At 49.2% G+C, this 22,303-nt stretch overlaps 1 protein-coding gene across 3 annotated transcripts in view; it reads right to left on the minus strand.

The window, feature by feature from the left end:
* Nucleotides 1-15,896, minus strand: part of TRAF7 (TNF receptor associated factor 7) — a 72,720-nt gene extending 56,824 nt beyond the window's left edge. Inside the window, exons 1-2 of one of the 3 annotated variants that reach the window (XM_068115820.2) lie at nt 15,454-15,896; nt 15,191-15,245 (exon numbers count right to left, since the gene is read on the minus strand). In XM_068115820.2, coding sequence (XP_067971921.2) covers nt 15,191-15,245; nt 15,454-15,522 — 124 coding nt within the window. In that variant the 5' untranslated portion in view covers nt 15,523-15,896. Of the gene's footprint in view, nt 1-8,456; nt 8,580-15,190; nt 15,246-15,453 lie in introns of those variants that run through there. The other 2 variants (XM_068115821.2, XM_078778951.1) reach the window with 2 other exon arrangements.
* Between the last annotated feature and the right edge of the window lie 6,407 nt (nt 15,897-22,303).

Raw genomic sequence — 22,303 nt, forward strand, 5'->3', positions numbered from 1 at the left:
AACGCGGTAAGTTTAATGTTCTTTATTCAAAGAGATCACTGGAGCACTGGCGCGCTCCGGGCTGCGCGCCCGGTGTATATCCTGAGGCCACGCCTACCCCTCGGGCGTGGCCGCCGCCCACTTGGTGCGCGGAATGATGTCACCACGCCAATGGGCTCTCGTGTCCGCCACACGCGCCCCCCCCCAGAATTCCCGCGCACCTGGAGGGCCAGTTTGCGGGGCAAACGGATGACCCGGCCGAAGCGCCCTCTGGCGACCGGCGGCGTCCGGGGTGCAGGGATGCCAGGTGGGATGCCCCCGGCCGTACCCGGGATGGGTGCCGGACCGGGGGGCGGCGTGCCTGCGGTGCTGGGCGGTGCCGGGGGTCCGCCCGTAAGGGGGCAGCCCCAACGCGGGGGCCGAGCCACCGGCGGTGGGTGGTCCACGTCGAGGTGGGCCGGCTTGAGGCGGTCTATGGAGACCCGGTCAGGAGTGCCGCCGATGTCCAGGGTGAAATGTTTCACCCTGGTCTCCAGCACGCGGAAAGGCCCGTCGTACGGGCGCCGCAGTGGTGTCCGGTGGGCGTCGTGCCGGACGAAGACGTACTCCGCGGTGCGAAGCTCCGGGGCGATGTGTGTAGGAGGGTGCCCGTGGTGCGCCGTCGGCACCGGGGCGAACCTCCGGGCGGTCTCCTGCAGCGCAGAACGCTCCTGCGCCGCGGACCAAGGTGCCGTGGGGTCGGGGAGGAACTCGCCCGGCACCCGCAACGGTTGTCCAAAGACCAACTCCACCGCGGATGCGCGCAGGTCCTCCTTGGGCGCTGTCCAGAGGCCCAGCAGGACCCAGGGGAGCCTGTCGACCCAGCCGCCGTCGCGGAGGGTGGCCCGGAGCGCAGCCTTCAACGAGCGGTGGAACCACTCGCACAGGCCGTTGCCCTGGGGGTGGTAGGCCGTGGTTCGGTGCAGCTGGACCCCGAGCCCCTGCGCGACCGTGGCCCAGAGCTCCGAGGTGAACTGGGGGCCGCGGTCGGACGAGATGTCCGAGGGGGCGCCGAACCGGGCGACCCAGGTGGCGATGAACGCCTGCGCGGCGTCTGCCGCCGTCGTCGCCGCCAAAGGCACGGCCTCCGGCCACCGGGTGGTGCGGTCCACCATGGTAAGGACATGGGTGAAACCCCGCGAGGGGGGCAGAGATCCCACCAGGTCCAGTGCACGTGGTCGAACCTACGTGCCGGCACCGTAAACGGGGCCAATGGGGCCTGGGTATGCCGGTGCACCTTCGCGCGCTGGCACGCGAGGCACGTCCTGGTCCAGCCGCGGACGGCCTTCCGGAGGCCATGCCAGACAAACTTGTCGGCGACCAACCTCTGGGAGGCCTTCGTGCCCGGGTGGGACAGGCCGTGGATGGCGTCAAAAACCTGGCGCTGCCAGCCTGCGGGCATGATGGGGCGAGGCCGCCCGAGGGAGACGTCGCAAACGAGGGCCGTGCCCGTGCCGTCGAAGGGCACCTCGGTGATGCAGAGGCCCGTGACGGCGGTCCGCAAGGCCTGGACCCCGGGGTTGGCGGCCTGGTCCGCCGCCACCCGGGCATAGTCGATGCCAAGGTGGACTGCGTGGGCGACGGCCCGGGAAAGGCAGTCGGCCACCGGGTTGTCCTTTCCCGCGACGTGTCGGGATGTCCGTCGTGTACTCGGACACGGCCGCGAGGTGACGCTGTTGCCGGGCCGACCACGGCTCGGCGACCTTGCCCATCGCGAAAACCAGCGGCTTGTGGTCGACGAAGGCCGTGAACGCACGGCCCTCGAGCAGATGGCGGAAGTGCCTGACCGCCAGGTGAAGCCCAAGCAACTCGCGGTCGAAGGTACTGTAACGGCGTTCGGGCGGGCGAAGCTGCCGGCTGAAGAACGCCAGCGGTTGCCAAGCACCACACACCCATTGCTCGTGCACCGCGCCCACCGCGTAGTCCGAGGCGTCGGTGGTGAGGGCGATCGGTGCATCGGGCGCCGGGTGCGCGAGCATGGTGGCGTTGGCCAAGGCGAGCTTCGCGCCCGAGAACGCCGCGTCCATCTGCTCGGTCCAGGTAACGTCACCTTTGCCCGGCTTCCCTCGAAGGGCCTCGTGTAAGGGGCGCAGGAGCTGGGCGATGCGGGGCAGGAACCGATGGTAAAAGTTTACCATGCCCAGGAACTCCTGGAGCCCCTTGATCGTGCGGGGGCGCGGAAACCCCTTCACCGCCTCCACCTTGGCCGGTAGGGGGACGGCCCCGTGCCTGGTGACGCGGTGCCCCAAAAAGTCGATTTCAGCGACACCGAACTGGCACTTGGCAGGGTTCACGATCAGGCAGTGCTGGCCCAGACGTTCGAAGAGCGTGCGGAGGTGACGAAGGTGCTCTTCGCGGGATGCGCTGGCGACGAGGATGTCGTCCAGGTAGACGTAAAAAAAATCCAAGCCACGCAAGACGCTGTCCATGAGGCGCTGGAACGCCTGATCCGCATTTTTCAAACCGAAGGGCATCCGAAGAAATTCGAAAAGCCTGAATGGCGTGATGACAGCCGTCTTCGGGATGTCCTCCGGCCTGACAGGGACCTGATGGTAGCCGCATACGAGGTCCACCTTTGAAAAGAAGGACATCCCCGCCAACCGGGCGGAGAAGTCCTGGATGTGGGGGACGGGGTAGCGGTCGGAGGTGGTGGCGTCGTTGAGGCGCCGGTAGTCCCCGCACGGTCGCCATCCCCCGCAGGGCTTGGGCACGATGCGGAGCGGGGACGCCTACGCGCTCTCGGAGCGCCGCACGATGCCGAGCCGCTCCAGCGTAGCGAACTCCGCTTTAGCTACGGCGAGCTTCGTCGGCTCGAGGCGGCGTGCCCGGGCGGAGACCGGTGGCCCGGCGGTGGGGATGTGATGTTCCACCCCGTGCATGACGGTCCCCGCCGAGAAGGTGGGCCACGTGAGGGCCGGGAAACCCGCGAGGAGGCGGGCGAATTCGTCCGCTGCCGGAAGCGTACAGATGAACCTGGCCGGAACGGATCCGCTCAGCAAGCCGCTCTGTGAGCTGAACGTCTCAGCCTGGACAAGCCTTCTGCGCTTTACATCGACCAGTAATTCATTAGCACATAAGAAGTCCGCGCCGAGCAGTGCCATGGGCACGTCGGCCGTAACGAACGACCAACGGAAAACCTGCCCTCCGAACCGCAGAGAGAGAGAGCGTTTTCCGTACGTGCGTATAGACGTACCATTGGCCGCAAGCAGCGCGGGACCTCGGCCCGCGGTGTGCTTGTCGGACGTACCGGCAGGAACGACACTCACCTGCGCCCCCGTGTCACACAGGTAACGGCGCCCGGACAAGGTGTCCGTTATGTACAGAAGGCTGTTTGAATTGCCGACGCTCACCGTTGCCACCGAGCGCCGGCTCGCCCGTTTCCCGACCTGCCGAATGAGCATGGCGGGCGACACTGCCGAGCCTCGTGGCCGAACTTGGCGTGGAAGAAACACCAGGCGGGCAGCTGCGGCGTCAGAGGCCGCGGTTTTCTTTGCGGCGGCGGCGGTGGTGGTGGGCGGGGCGTGACGGCGGACACGAGGTGCGGTGCATCGGGGAAAGCCTCGGGAGCCTCGGGAGCAGCAACCGCGCCAAGACTCGCCTGCGTGTCCAAAGCCGTGTAGTATTTGTCGGCCTCAGCAGTGAGCACACGGGGTTCCGTTAACGCGGAACCAGCCAAAGCGAGGCGGACTCGTGCTGGCAGCTGGCGTCGAAACAACGCCCGGAATAGAGCGTTCGGGGTTTCGTCGCCCATGAGCGCCAGCATATGGTCCATACGGACCGACGGTCGCGTGTCCCCGATCTCGGGGAGGTCCAAGAGGCGATCGGCCCGTGCGTCCACCGTAAGGCCAAACGTGGCGAGGAGGACACGCTTGACCGCCTCGTACTTGCCGTCGGCAGGTGGATCCCTTAGGACCGATACGACGCGGGTGGCCGTGCCGGGCCCGAGGGCGGCGACCACGTGGCAGTACATGGTCTCGTCCACCGTGATGCCTCGAAGTCGGAACTGGGCTTCTGCCTGCAGGAACCAAACTTCGGCTTGTGACTCCCAGAATTCGGGGAGCTTGATGGAGACCGCGTTGGTAGCCATTGTTGCGGCGGTTTCGGGTGGTCAGCGACGGCTGACTCGAATGTCGGAGGTCACCAATGAAGCACGCGGTGCTACGCGCGCGACTTGCTACCAAGGAGGAAGCGGACAACGCGGTAAGTTTAATGTTCTTTATTCAAAGAGGTCACTGTAGCACTGGCGCGCTCCGGGCTGCGCGCCCGGTGTATATCCTGAGGCCACGCCTACCCCTCGGGCGTGGCCGCCGCCCACTTGGTGCGCGGAATGACGTCACCACGCCAGTGGGCTTTCGTGTCCGCCACACTGTATCCATTCAGTCAGTTATTTAGCTTCAAAGATTGTACTCCTCTTCAAATTTTCATTCCATACCCACCTGTAGGGTAGGTAAACAGCAAGTAACAATTATTTCATTAAAGTACAAGAGACACTACATGAGTATTTGGTGCATCCTCCAAGAACAGCACATAGTGCCTTTAACCTGAGCATCGTCTCAGACAGGCACAATATCAATAAGGGTTACATTCCAGACTAGTCTAGATTTTCCATTGCTGTTCCGAGTCTGTCCTTCAAGGTGATTGCAGCGGTGGGAAATGCACATGCTAATTGTCCAACAAAGTTTGTATTTTGACTATATGACAGCAATGGAAAAAGTTGAAAGTCCACAAGGCAGATGTGCAAAACTGCCATGTCAACCTTCAGGGCTGAATTTACGAAAGGCGTTTAAGAGTTAGATGCATGGAGAATCGCTAATCGTGCGATTATCACCCATCCAAAGTTAATCGCCTAATGCCTGATGATCGTTTCGCTAATACGCAAACAAAACCTAATCACAAGCGTTTAAATACCAAAAACGTTTACACGTGGGAGAAAGCATACGTAAGAGTGCGCTTAAGGCCTTAAAGCAACCATTAGGCAAAAATCGTAGAGTTAAAACTGCAGTTGTACTTTCATATACTTCCTGGCAGTTTAAGTTAACTTTAGAATCACTATAATGGTATAGAAGGAGCGGCAAAACGTCACCAGATCTGCATACATAATAAATAGATAGTCACAAATTCATTTTATACTGTGTATACACCCAAACATAAAACATGATAAATGTTTCAAAAACCATCATCGATCACTTCAATCCTTGGAGAAGATTGTCAAGGCCAACCCCCGCTCTCGCAGGGAAAATGGCCTTAAAATGCCTGTTGATCACTTCAATCCAGATTACCCAGAGTGGCATACATGTTGGAACCATAGCTCGGAGACAAAGATTATACACATTCACAGATTGTCTTTTCCGTAATCAATGGTTGGAGTGATGGATGAATGGATGGATGGATACATGAGTGGAAAGTGGGATGGATGAGTAGAAAGTGGGATGGATGAGTGGAAGGAGGGATGGATGAGTGGAAGGAGCGATGGATGAGTGGAAGGAGCGATGGATGAGTGGAAGGAGCGATGGATGAGTGTGGAAGGAGCGATGGATGAGTGTGGAAGGAGCGATGTATGAGTGTGGAAGGAGCGATGGATGAGTGGAAGGAGCGATGGATGAGTGGAAGGAGCGATGGATGAGTGGAAGGAGCGATGGATGAGTGGAAGGAGCGATGGATGAGTGTGGAAGGAGGGATGGATGAGTGTGGAAGGAGGGATGGATGAGTGTGGAAGGAGGGATGGATGGATGAGTGGAAGGAGGGATGGATGAGTGGAAGGAGGGATGGATGAGTGGAAGGAGGGATGGATGAGTAGAAGGAGGGATGGATGAGTGGAAGGAGGGATGGATGAGTGGAAGGAGCGATGGACGAGTGGAAGGAGCGATGGACGAGTGGAAGGAGCGATGGACGAGTGGAAGGAGCGATGGACGAGTGGAAAGAGAGATGGACGAGTGGAAAGAGGGATGGATGAGTGGAAGGACGTTTGGATGAGTGGAAGGAGGGATGGATGAGTGGAAGGAGGGATGGATGAGTGGAAGGAGGGATGGATGAGTGGAAGGATGGATGAATGAATGAATGGATGGATGAGTGGAAGGAGGGATGGATGAGTGGAAGGATGGATGAATGAATGAATGGATGGATGAGTGGAAGGAGGGATGGATGAGTGGAAGGAGGGATGGATGAGTGGAAAGAGGGATGGACGAGTGGAAAGAGGGATGGACGAGTGGAAAGAGGGATGGACAAGTGGAAAGACGGATGGACGAGTGGAAAGACGGATGGACGAGTGGAAAGACGGATGGACGAGTGGAAAGACGGATGGACGAGTGGAAAGACGGATGGACGAGTGGAAAGACGGATGGACGAGTGGAAAGACGGATGGACGAGTGGAAAGACGGATGGACGAGTGGAAAGACGGATGGACGAGTGGAAAGACGGATGGACGAGTGGAAAGACGGATGGATGAGTGAAAGGAGGGATGGATGAGTGAAAGGAGGGATGGATGAGTGGAAGGAGGGATGGATGAATGTAAGGAGGGTTGGATGAGTGGAAAGAGGGATGGACGAGTGGAAAAAAGGATGGATGAGTGAAAGGAGGGATGGATGCGTGAAAGGAGGGATGGATAAGTGGAAGGAGGGATGGATGAATGTAAGGAGGGTTGGATGAGTGGAAAGAGGGATGGACGAGTGGAAAAAAGGATGGATGAGTGAAAGGAGGGATGGATGCGTGAAAGGAGGGATGGATAAGTGGAAGGAGCGGTGGAAGGAGGGATGGGTGAATGGAAGGAGCGATGGATGAGTGGAAGGAGAGATGGGTGAATGGAAGGAGGGTTGGATGAGTGGAAGGAGCGATGGATGAGTGGAAGGAGCGATGGATGAGTGTGGAAGGAGGGATGGGTGAGTGGAGGGAGGGATGGATGAGTGGAAGGAGGGATGGATGAGTGGAAAGAGGGATGGATGCGTGGAAGGAGAGATGGATGAGTGGAAGGAGGGATGGATGAGTGGAAAGAGGGATGGATGAGTGAAAGGAGGGTTGGATGAGTGGAAGGACGGATCCATAAGTGGAAGGACAGATGAATAATCTCGAAGGAGGGATGGATGAGTGGAAGGAGGGATGGATGAGTGGAAAGAGGGATGGATGAGTGAAAGGAGGATTGGATGAGTGGAAGGACGGATCCATAAGTGGAAGGACAGATGAATAATCTCGAAGGAGGGATGGATCTCTCCAAGTAATCATTTCGTTGGCTGCTGAATCGAATGCAAGATGACCTGGATCAACCTATGATGAGGAGCAATGCACTGAATCCCCTCCAATAATTGTCTGTGGTGCTGCGATTCTATGCAAGTGCATCATTTCAATTGGATGTTGGAGATATGGGCGGGGCTTCACAGGTGAATCGGCTGTTTATACGCGTACAACTAAACGGCTGTTTATCTCCCTTTGTAAATTGCTGTTTAGACAAGTGATTACTTCTGTATGTACAACGATGTCAGCGTTTAAGGGTTAGGCGTGTGTTAGCAAGAAGCTCGCTAAACGCCTTTTGCAAATTCGGCCCTTATGGTTTTAGCTTAGCCGATTAAAAATCAGATCCACCCAGTTTTAGCCGTATACATTCACCAAATAGATGTGAATGAGCATCCACTGGAATAGAACTGTTGGAATATCAACTCATCTGAGAGCACAATGCGTTTCACATTGAAATGAGTGGGGAATAAGGGATTTTTCATTGTGGATTCCAATTCCAGCAACCATGTTACTAGTAATGTCTGTAAGGGTATTGCTATCTGTAGCTGTACACCATAAAAGTAGTACTGGCTCCTACATTAGCATCAACATTGGTCCTTATCCCTCGAGAGCCGAATGCTCCAAATCCGTCTTCAAGTCCCCTTGCTGCACAGGTGTCATTGCACTGTCTGTGGAATGCAGATTTTGGCAGCAATGCCTGCACATGACTCCGGTGACATTGGTAACGGCAGCTAGACGTTTGTTGTGGACTCGGCGGGTGCCTATTTATTCTATGCTTGTGGTTACCAGATAATGAACTTCCGGGCCATTGTGGTGCAGTGAACCCGAGATTATCAACACTACGCATACACACACGGGAGCGCCATCTCAAGATTTAATGTATTAATCAGGAGCGAACTTCGTCCACTGAACATGTTGCTGTGTAAGTGTTGAGACATCACGTGAACCACATGTCCTTGGGATGATTCATACAAAAAGTGAACCGCAAGAAGAAATGCCTGAGCCTCTTATACCAATAGCTGCAATTATATGTGGGTAAAATGGACTATTTTATCATTTTAGCTTGGGTTGAGAGGGGGAAAGGGTGGAGGTGCGATGTCAATCTTGTTTAAGCATCACATTGTCCTAAACATTCCTTTCCTTTATTAAAAGAAAATTCAACGTGAATCATGTACACATGATAAAACTAGAACGGCACTCAGCCGAGAACAAACCTCCGCCTGGTCGGGCATATCACTCAATGGTGAAGAAGCAGTTTGAAATTTTACTAGCCGGATCCGGATCTTCACCAAAATCGAATCATTTCGTCCTTGTCACATCCGCTACAGCTCTGCCAAATGTCGTTCGAATCCATCCACAACCTTTTGAGATATTTTGTTCACAAACGGACAGACAAACAGACAGACAGGGGTGAAAACATAATGTAATCATTCCACAAAGGCAAAGTACACTTTAAGATTTGTGTGCAGACTAGAGTCTGCACGGACAATTTATGCATCTCGTGTACATTTCACATCGACTGTATCAACAACAAAGAAGAAAAACACCTGAATGAGAGCGATTTCGATTTCACAACGAGCCAACCACACAAAAACGGAAATTGGTAAGATCATCCGAGTTGGCTAAAAAGGCTTAAACCGCGAACCATCCAACACGTCAAACTACTTTTCTGACACCGTATCCTCCACTGTTGCTGGTGTGTGCCTTTGGCAATGTCAACCCTTAACAGTAAATGCAAGACCCGGTGTTCAATGAGGAACAACATGAAGGTTAAAAAAAGAGGCTGCACTTGCATAAACCCATACGTCAAACAGGCATTGGCATAGTGGTATCCCCAATTCCAATACTCTTGAGGAATGCCAAAGCCAGATCATAACTAAAAGCAGATAGACACAAAAAAAGGCTACTTTAATTTGTGCCAGGAATCTGTAGGAGTAATTGACCAAAACAGAGCTCGGAATTGTGACGTATGTACGAGCCAGCCTGAGAGCAGTTTTCGAAGCTGTGCACTGGCCCACATGGGACACAGTAAGCCTTGGAAACTTGCCACAGTTTAACTCAGCGGTATGTTCTCAAAGCCAAGCTTTCTTGGGAATCAACGCCTCTCTGCATATTGGAAAAAGTCAAAACCTTACAGAAAGAAGCAAACATGCTCTTCTTACACGTGTGGAGGCAAATGCAACATGCACATGGTCAAACTATTCCGTATTGACAACGAACCTTTTAGGATTTGTGTGCAGACTGTTAATGCATGAGCAACAGAGCCTTTAATGAAATAACTAGATAGAAAAATGGCAGCGCTTGAGATGCAAATAAAACAAGAAAGTGCGATCAGACATTGCAGACCCTCGCCAGGACGTGTTTTAGTGGTTTTTAGGGCTTTTGTGTTAAAACAAATATGGCGCCCGAACTACATGACCGATAACGTCATCTTTTTTTTTTTTCTCTCCACCAATTTATTCCTAGATGACGATCAACAAATTTCATCTTGATTGGCTGAAGTTTTGTACTTGTCGAATTATGACGTCATAATGGAGGCACCTATGACATCATCATTAACATATGTTATTCCCCATGGAGAGTTCTTTACAATGAGCCATGTATCAATTTTTTCTATGCAGTGCTTTTGGAGATATAAAGGTGCAAAGTTTTTCCTTTCTTCCAAGATGGCGGCCGTACCACGTGACATATGACGTCATAATTATCATTTAAAAATTCTACAGGTGAAGGTGCACCAATGGTGAAAATTTCCTATCAAGTGGACCAACGGTTGCAGAGAAAATCATATTTATTCAGTGCGGACAAACAAATAGACAGACAAACGGGCTCAAATGCAATACCCTCTCCTCTGGCGATGGTAAAAACACAAGCAGCAGTGGATCAGCGACTGGCAATTACCCCTCAGAGTCCGGATGATTAGAGCAATGATAATAAAGGATTGCTCATTGTAGCCCAAGACAGCTGTTCACGAGTGCGAATAACCTGGGCTGTGAATGCAACTTTATTTGTAGAAGAGCTGCTGAACTATCCAACCATGCTCTGAGATGGCAAGCAGTGCAACGTGGTGTCAAACAATTCCCAAGAAGGCCAGACCACGAGCTGCCCCCGCAGTTATAGGCAGGAATTTGTAATGTGTTCATGGTGCCGGCGATATCTCGCTTAGTCTTCGCAAAAGGGACCACGGACTCCAACGTCCACCAACTAATACACAGATGGGACACCCAGCTGAACATCCTTAACGTGCACTAACAGGGGGGACACCCGGCGCACACGATGATACACCACCCTGCTTGGGAAGCACCAGGGACACCCAGCTTTTATAGCTCTATAGAGACTCAAACCCAGGCTAGACGGATCAGAGGCGAGTGTGCGTACCCTCTAGGCCTGCCAGCCACTGGATGATGATCAACAATCACGCATCAAGTAAGGAAGGAATGGCTTCTCTACGATTTTAACTGTCCAACGAAATTGTGACAATGAAGGTCAACATCATAATTATGCAAAGCAATCGAAAAACATAATTTTCAGAAGAATTGCTCATAAAACGAGGAGCCAAATGTATTTTTTCCAGTAGGCCAAATATCACGGCACCAAAAAGAAAAGAAACCCATATACCAATGTGCGTCAGAAGAACAAGGCCGGAGCCCACACAAAAAGTAAATGTCAAGCACAGTTTTTTGTTGACTTTCCTCTTTGGAATGCAACGTATGCCATTGGTAATATTACTGGAAAATTCATTTGCTCAGAGTAGCGTCGGATTAGGCAGCTGCTGATTGATCGCGCCAAAGCTTTTCTCAGTTTCCTAAAAGTCTATGATAACTTTCGCTTAATGCATTAGAACGTCCATCGATTAACAAAGAAGAAACTGGCAAGCGGTAAATACCATATGTGGTAAATACCATATGTGACCGAAGGAAGGAAAAGTGATTCTTACAAAGTGCAACACGACACAAGGGTACTATAATTACCCCCTTTTCCGAAGGCTTTTCCTCAATGGCTCCAAAGGCAAGATTTTCATGGCTGCTCATTTGCTGCAGCGGAACTGGGACCACACAACAGGCAACTTGTACAAGGCAGGCAAAAGCAGCATGCATAATAACGTAACCATTTATCCTGTAGTTATATTTATCCAATGGCTGCATAGTGTATATACTTGCCATAATATCTGTGCCTCAAGAACCGTGGGGTGGTCTGAGTCTTTCAGTGACCCGGGGCCAAGAACAGTGAACTTTAAAGACCACCCACACAAAGGGGGGATGCTGAGCAAGTCAAATGATCCAAACTCCGTGCCCCTATCATTGGTTAACTTACCTTATTGAGTGTAGCCATCAATTACTCTTCCTGTTTGTAATGATTAAAAAAAAAATCCTCACTCCTCTCATTCTTACACCCCCCCCCCCCCCCCCCCCAAAAAAAAATACCCTCTGTGTGCATATCTCAATCTCTCTCCTCTATCTCTCTCTGTATTTCTATATTCCTCTCCTCTCCTCTCCTCTCCTCTCCTCTCCTCTCCTCTCCTCTCCTCTCCTCTCCACTCCTCTCTTCTCTTCTCCTCTCCTCTCCTCTCCTCTCCTCTTCTCCTCCTCCTCTACCCCCATCCCCTTATGTGTACCCCCACACTTCTATGTGCCTCTATCAAGCTGTCCATATCAATTTCTATCTCTAACGAAAAATGGAAGGAGAGGGAGTTTCTATTGTAATCAAATAATAATAGCTCATCAAACATGGGATATTTTATAACACCCACCAAGGTGGACCTTCTCATAAGGTACAACTTTGTTAGTCTGGTAGGCGTTGGCCCATTGGTGAGGACACTGGAATGGGGTTGTGCGTTTAAATCCAGCTGAAGGCAGCAGTGTATTAAGCATTTGGAGTCACAGTTACATTCATTTCAGGAGAACTGCCATGGCACCATTGTACAGCATTACTACATTGGTAACATCTCTACATGTGATGCTAGTCCACTCATTAAAATAATAATAACCATTCCTTTCGCGCCATGAAGCACATAGGAGCTGCCGAGGCAGTTTTATTGGCTAAGGAGTACAATCCTGGATGGGTCACCACTCCGCCTGAGGATGTCCACCCATTATGATCCAGTCTTATTCCTCGTCCCTTGTTACAGGAGGTCGGGTTAGGGTTACGGTTAGATTTAGGTCAGGGTTACATGAGATTCATTCAAATTTGATATTTATTTCGGTCAAAATAACTCATTTTTGATTATTGGGATGGGGGGGGGGGGTGGCGCGTCCTATCTCAAAAATGAGTCATTTGCCGCCGAAATGAATATCAAATTACAATGAATTTCATCAAAAAACGTCGGAGAAACCGAGTTTGATGTGGAAAACGATTATGGGCAACTTGTAAAAATTTTACCAAAATAATGAGGTTAGGGTCAAGAGAACAGAAAATAATGAGGTTAGGGTCAAGAGAACAGAAAATAATGAGGTTAGGGTCAAGAGAACAGAAAATAATGAGGTTAGGGTCAAGAGAACAGAAAATAATGAGGTTAGGGTCGAGAGAACAGAAAATAATGAGGTTAGGGTCGAGAGAACAGAAAATAATGAGGTTAGGGTCAAGAGAACAGAAAATAATGAGGTTAGGGTCAAGAGAACAGAAAATAATGAGGTTAGGGTCAAGAAAATAATGAGGTTAGGGTCGAGAGAACAGAAAATAATGAGGTTTGGGTCGAGAGAACAGAAAATAATGAGGTTAGGGTCGAGAGAACAGAAAATAATGAGGTTAGGGTCAAGAGAACAGAAAATAATGAGGTTAGGGTCAAGAGAACAGAAAATAATGAGGTTAGGGTCAAGAGAACAGAAAATAATGAGGTTAGGGTCAAGAGAACAGAAAATAATGGTTAGGGTCAAAAGAACAGAAAATAATGAGGTTAGGGTCGAGAGAACAGAAAATAATGAGGTTAGGGTCGAGAGAACAGAAAATAATGAGGTTAGGGTCGAGAGAACAGAAAATAATGAGGTTAGGGTCAAGAGAACAGAAAATAATGAGGTTAGGGTCAAGAGAACAGAAAATAATGAGGTTAGGGTCGAGAGAACAGAAAATAATGGTTAGGGTCAAGAGAACAGAAAATAATGAGGTTAGGGTCGAGAGAACAGAAAATAATGAGGTTAGGGTCGAGAGAACAGAAAATAATGAGGTTAGGGTCAAGAGAACAGAAAATAATGAGGTTAGGGTCAAGAGAACAGAAAATAATGAGGTTAGGGTCGAGAGAACAGAAAATAATGAGGTTAGGGTCGAGAGAACAAAAAATAATGAGGTTAGGATCAAGAGAACAGAAAATAATGAGGTTAGGGTCAAGAGAACAGAAAATAATGAGGTTAGGGTCAAGAGAACAGAAAATAATGAGGTTAGGGTCAAGAGAACAGAAAATAATGAGGTTAGGGTCAAGAGAACAGAAAATAATGAGGTTAGGGTCAAGAGAACATAAAATAATGAGGTTAGGGTCGAGAGAACAGAAAATAATGGTTAGGGTCAAGAGAACAGAAAATAATGAGGTTAGGGTCAAGAGAACAGAAAATAATGAGGTTAGGGTCAAGAGAACAGAAAATAATGGTTAGGGTCAAGAGAACAGAAAATAATGGTTAGGGTCAAGAGAACAGAAAATAATGAGGTTAGGGTCGAGAGAACAGAAAATAATGAGGTTAGGGTCGAGAGAACAGAAAATAATGAGGTTAGGGTCAAGAGAACAGAAAATAATGAGGTTAGGGTCAAGAGAACAGAAAATAATGAGGTTAGGGTCGAGAGAACAGAAAATAATGAGGTTAGGGTCGAGAGAACAAAAAATAATGAGGTTAGGATCAAGAGAACAGAAAATAATGAGGTTAGGGTCAAGAGAACAGAAAATAATGAGGTTAGGGTCAAGAGAACAGAAAATAATGAGGTTAGGGTCAAGAGAACAGAAAATAATGAGGTTAGGGTCAAGAGAACAGAAAATAATGAGGTTAGGGTCAAGAGAACATAAAATAATGAGGTTAGGGTCGAGAGAACAGAAAATAATGGTTAGGGTCAAGAGAACAGAAAATAATGAGGTTAGGGTCAAGAGAGGCTAAAATAATGAGGTTAGGGTCGAGAGGATAAATTACGAGGTTAGGGTCAAGAGAACAGAAAATAATGAGGTTAGGGTGAAGAGAACAGAAAATAATGAGGTTAGGGTCAAGAGAACAGAAAATAATGAGGTTAGGGTCAAGAGAACAGAAAAGAATGAGGTTAGGGTCAAGAGAACAGAAAATAATGAGGTTAGGGTCAAGAGAACAGAAAAGAATGAGGTTAGAGTCGAGAGAGGATAAATTACGAGATTAGAGTCTAGAGAGGCTAAAATAATGAGGTTAGGGTCGAGAGAGGATAAATTACGAGGTTAATAGGGTCAAGAGAACAGAAAATAATGAGGTTAGGGTCAAGAGAGGCTAAAATAATGAGGTTAGGGTCGAGAGGATAAATTACGAGGTTAGGGTCAAGAGAACAGAAAATAATGAGGTTAGGGTCAAGAGAACAGAAAATAATGAGGTTAGGGTCAAGAGAACAGAAAAGAATGAGGTTAGGGTCAAGAGAACAGAAAATAATGAGGTTAGGGTCAAGAGAACAGAAAAGAATGAGGTTAGAGTCGAGAGAGGATAAATTACGAGATTAGAGTCTAGAGAGGCTAAAATAATGAGGTTAGGGTCGAGAGAGGATAAATTACGAGGTTAATAGGGTCAAGAGAACAGAAAATAATGAGGTTAGGGTCGAGAGAGGATAAAATAACGATGTTATGGATCAAGAGAAGAAAAATAATCTCTGAGAGGAGAGAGAAGTAAAAAGCGCCAACGAGGGAGCCGGGGCGGGGTGGATGAAAACATGCCTTATTTTTGTGAACGTAATAAATGAACAATCCTGATAGTGATACAGAACATGTTTAATGAATCAAAGGCAAAATACTGTAAAAACTTACACTTGCCGAGAGGTGGAAAGTTTTCATTGAACAGCAAATCCACCGATCGCTCAATCTGACAGGAAAACGTTCGGGGAAGAGGAGGACATTATTTAATTACTAACCACAGTATGCCAGGTGGAAGGTAGTGAAGCACAAATCAAACCATCACCATGTATGTATTACCACACATTTCGCTTCATAAACTCCTCGTTAAATGTGAAAGAAACAGAAAACGTTAAAATACAGTAAAACCTGTTCACCGACGTGTGCGCGGGATTTACCGCTGACGTCGTCTCGGTCGAGGAGTCGTCGGAAACGGGTCCATGTTGGGGACTTGTGGTCAAACTCATGGTTTACAACGCAGCTTTCGTGAGGTGGACCTTCTCAGTCAGAGGGCTCAAAACATCCGATGTAATTGTAAAGGAACGTCCATAAAACGGAATGTTCTTCCTCACAAACACCACACGGAGTCGACGACGGGAGCGGGTTATACTTATGGTGCGAAGAGGGACGCCGATGGACACTAACGAGACGTGCGTGACGTCATGAGCGAAATGTACTCTTACGTTTTTCCTGACCAGCTGCAGGCACGCCGAGCCCCCTACATCGGACCCACAGTACGGGAAGTACTGCAATGTGAGGACTGAGGAATCCGTGCGCGTGAACCTCCTGGCCAATGCGGAGCCGTTGCGCTCTGTTGGTCTGACGTCATCACCACACGGCCTTCCCATTGGACAAAAGTATAGTCTCGCTTTTAAAGCTTCGATATAAACTATGCAAACTATTTGATTCGTAGTTCACGCAACACGTAATTTACAAAGCTAAAGGTTTTATCCGAATTGTCACTACCAGACGGAAAGTAAAAGTTTTTTTATTAAGCCTAAAATTGCAAAGGAGGCAAATTTCCTCCAACCCCTTCCCCTCCCCCTCCCACCCCTCTCCTCTCCCATCCCTCCACCTCCCCCCCCCCCTCTCCTCCCCCCTCCCCCTCCCCCTCCCCCCTCTTCTCCCTCACGTTTATACACGGAATGCCGGGTACTTCCCCCCCCCCCCTCTTCTCCCCTCCCCCTCTCTTCTCCCCTCCCCCCCTCTCCCTCCCCTCCCCCCCGCTCCTCCCCTCCACCCCGTTCCCCTCCCCTCCACCCCGTTCCCCTCCCCCTCCTCTTCCCCCTCCCCCGCCCGGCAATGCCGGGTACTTCTGCTAGTATTAGTCTAGTAGGAAGACTAGGTCCCCCTGCACCCCCCGGAGATATACTTCTAATCAGTGTTTCTAGATTGGAAAAAAATGTGTAGAAAATGACTAGCTATGGCCCCCAAGCTGAAAAAATGTCCCACATACCATTTTTATGCAAATTACTGCTGCAAATTTTATGCAAAATTATGCAAATTTTATGCAAATTTTTGATGAGGAGTAGAGTTGAGGGGTCTTTGAGGGGCTTCATCGAGGTGCTCTCGGTTGCAAGACTGGGTCATTCTGAGAAGCACAGCAGGGTCAGAGATCATGATGTTCTCCTCCTCAGTGAATCTCTCCATCAACAGCCTCTCCATTGCCTCACAACACTGTTTTGAGGCAAAAGAGGGACTTTGCGTAGGCCTTTCCACTGAGAACACCTTTGAGAGATCCACTTGTTACTAGTTGTGCCTCAAAGAGAATCTCTGCATATCCAGAACCACGCATCTTGTGTCCAGTGAGCATCCCGATGTAGTTCATGGATGTGTGGAAGGGTCCAATCGTTACTACATGACTAGCAAATTCATTTGGCCAGCGCCAGATGATGGGAAGGGCTTTCATGCAGACACCCAGATCAAATGTATTCAGGACCCATCTCTGACCCACCTCAGCAGTTGCTGCCTCGAACGCTTCAGTAGCTCACGAACAACTGCGTTGTCTGTGATCGGTCTGTGCCTGTGCCTGCATGGCATGGCAATGGCCTGCAGCCTGTGCCTGGGCTAGGGGGTTTCACCTCTGCAACTGGTTCTCCCCCACCCAGCAAATCAACAGTCGACTACTGCACGCCTATCCACCAACCGATCACAGACAACGCAGTTGTTTTGTGAGCTACTGAAGCGTTCCGAGGCAGCAACTGCTGAGGTGGGTCAGAGATGGGTCCTGAATACATTTGATCTGGGTGTCTGCATGAAAGCCCTTCCCATCATCTGGCGCTGGCCAAATGAATTTGCTAGTCATGTAGTAACGATTGGACCCTTCCACACATCCATGAACTACATCGGGATGCTCACTGGACACAAGATGCGTGGTTCTGGATATGCAGAGATTCTCTTTGAGGCACAACTAGTAACAAGTGGATCTCTCAAAGGTGTTCTCAGTGGAAAGGCCTACGCAAAGTCCCTCTTTTGCCTCAAAACAGTGTGTGAGGCAATGGAGAGGCTGTTGATGGAGAGATTCACTGAGGAGGAGAACATCATGATCTCTGACCCTGCTGTGCTTCTCAGAATGACCCAGTCTTGCAACCGAGAGCATCTCGATGAAGCCCTCAAAGACCCCTCAACTCTACTCCTCATCAAAAATTTGCATAAAATTTGCATAATTTTGCATAAAATTTGCAGCAGTAATTTGCATAAAAATGGTATGTGGGACATTTTTTCAGCTTGGGGCCATAGCTAGTCATTTTCTACACATTTTTTCCAATCTAGAAACACTGATTAGAAGTATATCTCCGGGGGGTGCAGGGGGACCTAGTCTTCCTACTAGACTATATATGATAATAAAGAAAATAAGTTTTGTCATCGACTGACTTGTTAATTTAAGGTTGTCGGGAAGCTTTAAAACGTTCTTGCATTTACCAATCAAAACGGGCTTACCCATCGGAATGGTGATTCTTGGGTAAAATGCCAGGGGCATAGAAAAGGCCCCTTTAGATAAGGGTATGTGCCATGTGGCAAAGTGCAGAAAAGAAAGGACATTCCATAGCTTATAGGAAATGTCAAACAATAGAAAAGAAGGGACATTCACACAATCTCGTGTGCATGCTGTACTACCCTTGTGTTCTTAGGAGGAACCAAGTAATGCTCTAGAAAAGTTAATATGAAGGTACCCTACATCTGGCAAATAAAATACATTTACTTCTTCGTGCAGGTGCATGAATCAAATTGGCGCCCCTTCATATTAACGTTTCTAGAGCATTACTTGGTTCCTCCTAAAAACACAAGGGTAGAACAGCATGCACACGAGATTTTTTGAATGCTCCTTCTTTTCTGTTGTTCGACATCTACTATATAAGAGAGATGTCTGTCTGTGTGTCTGTCTGTGTGTCTGTCTGTCTGTGTGCCGCCATTTTTCTCAGAGATGGTTGAACAGATCTTCGTCAAACTTTCAGAGGTTCATCAGTGAGTGCCTGGGAGTGTTTTAGGCAAAAAAAAAATAATTTGAAAAACAAAAGTTCATTTTTTTGGAGTTAATAAAAATAATCGCTCGATCGTGCCCCCCTCCCCATCCCCCCTCCCATTCCCCGCACCCCGCCATCCCCCGCCCTGCAACGCCGGGTACTTCTGCTAGTTTTCCATAAGCTATGGAATGTCCCTTCTTTCCTGTACTTTGCCACATGGCACATACCCTTATATAAAGCGCCCTTTTCTATGCCCCTGGCATTTTTCACAAGATACATTTTAAATACGAACAAAAGGCATTTGCTCATCGTACAAGACTTGATTCAAGACGATATATAAGACTTGAAAAGTAAGGGGAACTAGAACAATGCGACTGTGTCGCCAATATGCCTCCGCATAGTCCCACAACGGGTAGATGCCATCACTCTGCATATGTATGGGTAGGGGAATGCATGGGGTATGGGTGTGTATGTATGTATGGGTAGGGGATCACGTTTGTGAAGTTTCGTGTTGAGTGGATAAGGTTCGTTTTTCTGTCCAAGATGGCTGCCAAACCACGTGACCTATGACATCATCATTTTCCAACTATATGCAACAGTGCTGTTAGATGAATGAAAAAAATGAATGATCGTTTTAAGGCCATTTTCCCCACTAGAGCAGGGGTTAGCCTTGCGGGCCCCATGACAATCATGGTTCCCTGTTTGAGGCAATGTTTTTATGGCCAGATGCCCTTCCTGGTGCCAACCCTTAGTCACCTCTTACGATGCGCGGGGATACAGTGTACCTATTCTAAATCGGGGTACACACCGTGATCATTCATCCCAGCAAGCTGGTACTCAATTTGCCAACCTCAGAAGGATGAGCAGGCTGAGTCAACCCCCCTGGTGTTAATTCAGTGATCCGACCGGGATTTGAACCCAGGATCTTAGGATCCTAAGCCGGCACCCTAACTGCTAAGCCAACACCCGGCTGTTAGATGATATTTGTAAAATTACGCACCGATAGGGTGAGCGGTTTCAGAGATATAATTATTTTATATTTTCATTCAATCCAATATGGCTACCAAACCATGTGACCAATGATGTCATAAATTTAATATTTCAATACAAATGGGTCATAGATCATGTGCATGCAATTTCAGATTTTTAGGATAAGGAGTTCGATTAAAACATTTTTGGCTGGTATACCACTTCACCTATGATGTCATCATTATCATGCTTTTGTTCCTCATTGGGAGTACTTGACAATGTGCCAAGTTTCTAATTTTTCCATTCAGCGGTTTCCGAGAAATAATTTTTTTAATTATTTGCTTTTAATCCAAGATCGCTGCCATACCACGTGACCTATGATGTCACAATTATCATAAAACCATTCTGCATGAGTGTCACTCCTACCCTGAAAGTTTCGTCTCAATCGGACTTATGGTTGCTGAGAAAAACGAGGTTTAGCCCAGCCGGACAACCCGAAAACATAATGCCTCCAGCGACTTTGTTGGCGGAGGTATAAAAAAAACATTCAACCCAGATGGAACTCCAACCTACACGCCCCAGCTTGGGAGTCTAATGCCTTATCTACTAGGCCATTAATCCAGCACATTAGTTTTGGGTAATAATATTTTGAAAAGTTATAAAGTGTGTATATATTTTTATATATATATGTATATATTGTTGCGGATATGAGGATTGTGTTTTTTTTATTGTGTTGTATTGTATAGTAAATTGTTGTAAATATCACCCTCTGTAAAATGTAATGATTCCTTGTAAATACCTCCGTAGTGTAAAGGTCAAAGGGCGTCTCGGTAGTTATTCCATAAACACCACATTGCAGGACCCGATAAAACCCTTGTTCAGTAGCTTATATCTTATTATGTGTCTTAGGGTAAGGCTGTGTCTCCCATTAATTTAAACACTCCATTGCACCGAGTGAAATAAGAGTAGATTCCCTTCATTCCCATTCCCAAAAACCTCCATTTCCCCTTTCGTCATTGCCAGGCCTCAATTGCCATTGCCAATTACATCCCCTCCAATTGCCGCCATTGACCACGAGGCAGGGTCGGAGAAGAAGGGCGTGTCTCCACCTCGTCATAGAGGGGAGGAGTGAGCCAGCCCCGAACAACCAACCGAGCAAGAGGGATTTGGTTTGAGAGGGCGGAGGAAGAGCGTTTGGGGGAGGTTCGCAAAGGTTGAGGGGCGGGGCCTATATAACCCGCTGCGGGGCGTTCCCCAAGGAGATGAGACGAGAGATGCGCTTTTACTGAGACGAGGAGATGAGTCTGAAAAGAGAGGTCCATGACAAGAGCTGAGTTGGTCGTCAGGGGTGGTCAGTGGTTGCGTTGAGTGGTTGCATTGGAGAAAGAGTGGTTGGACAAAGAAAGAGAGAGGAGAGAACCCGTCACGCCAGACCCCCCACCAGCGCGTCGGCTCCGACCGTGATCCGACCCGTGATCCGACCCGTGATCCGACCTGTGATCCCGCGCACACGACAGGATCGGTGGCATCAGCGGCCGTCGAGGTCCAGCCCGACGGCCCATGCGGGATCAAGCTCCAGCCAGCTCCGTGCCGTCCTCCCCCTCCAGCCACACACCTCCTTCCAGCCAATCCACTCTGCAATTCCCCGTGTGAGTCGTCTTTGTTTGTTCTGTCCTGGGTAGGTAATTAAGCTTGTATAAGGAATTCACTGTGTCACCTGCGTCTCATGTCCCTGTACATAATCGTGACTGCTCCTTTTTGCTTGTGTGTGTAAATAATAATAAATCCCGTTACTCTTCTGTACGTCTTCTTCCTCTTTGCATTCGGTCACTTTAGAGTTTTCCAGATTGAGTAGCTGTGGTGCGATACGGCCAACGTTGGGTGAATCGGGTTTAGTGGGGAACAACTGTTCGGCCGCGGTTACACCACCGCTCGGTAAAAATAACATCTAATCCGCAGACCGTAACAAAATGGTGTCGGGGAGTGAGATACGAGGCCCGAAGCACGCTTAACGCGCTCAAAATTACAAGCAGCTGGAAATTGTTTTGTTTTTAAAGGAAAACCCGAATTTTGAAATCGCGCCATGGCTGGTCAAGGCGACGGGATGCCGGTGGGAGAGATAGACGGGGTGGAATCGACCCAGGACCTCGGGGAAATGTATATGGAGGAGGTGGTTGAGGGGGTATCAGGCGCACAAAATGGCGCTCTCGCGCACGAGGTTTCAGGCACGCAAAATGGCGCCTTTGCGCAAGCGGTTACAGCCGCACCAAATCTAGCCGCGCCCGTGACCGTAGCAGCGCCGCTGGGGGATTCGGACCTTTTTATGTTACAAATGGGGGCCCTTATGGACAGGCCAGAAGCCAAAATGGGGAACCGGATGGAGGCTCAGAATGAGCAAATGAGGGCTAATAGTGAGCGATTGGAGAGCCAAATGGGGGTAATGAGGGACGAAGCGAGGGCTGATAGTGAGCGATTGGGGGGCGAAATGGGGGGCAAAATGGGAGAAATGGGGGGGGAAATGGGAGAAATGGGGGAATGGCTAGAAGCTAAATTTGAGGGGTTAGACAACGGGATAAAAGAGGTAAAGAATGGGTTAACGGGGGTGGAAAATAGAATGGCTGCCCAGGAGAATCAGTTAGAGGGGGTGAAAAATGGGTTAATGGGGTTAGAAAATAGGATGGAAGACAAATTGCGGGAAATAGGGGAGCAATCCGCCCGGGAAATCCAACAGATGGGGAACCAGATAGAGGAGGTGAAAATCGGGTTAGAAAGTAAATTGGATGCTCAGAGGGATGAATTGGGACAGATGAGGGTG

This window comes from Myxine glutinosa, chromosome 5, assembly GCF_964187855.1.
Source record: "Myxine glutinosa chromosome 5, kmMyxGlut1.1, whole genome shotgun sequence".
Classification (NCBI taxonomy): domain Eukaryota; kingdom Metazoa; phylum Chordata; class Myxini; order Myxiniformes; family Myxinidae; genus Myxine; species Myxine glutinosa.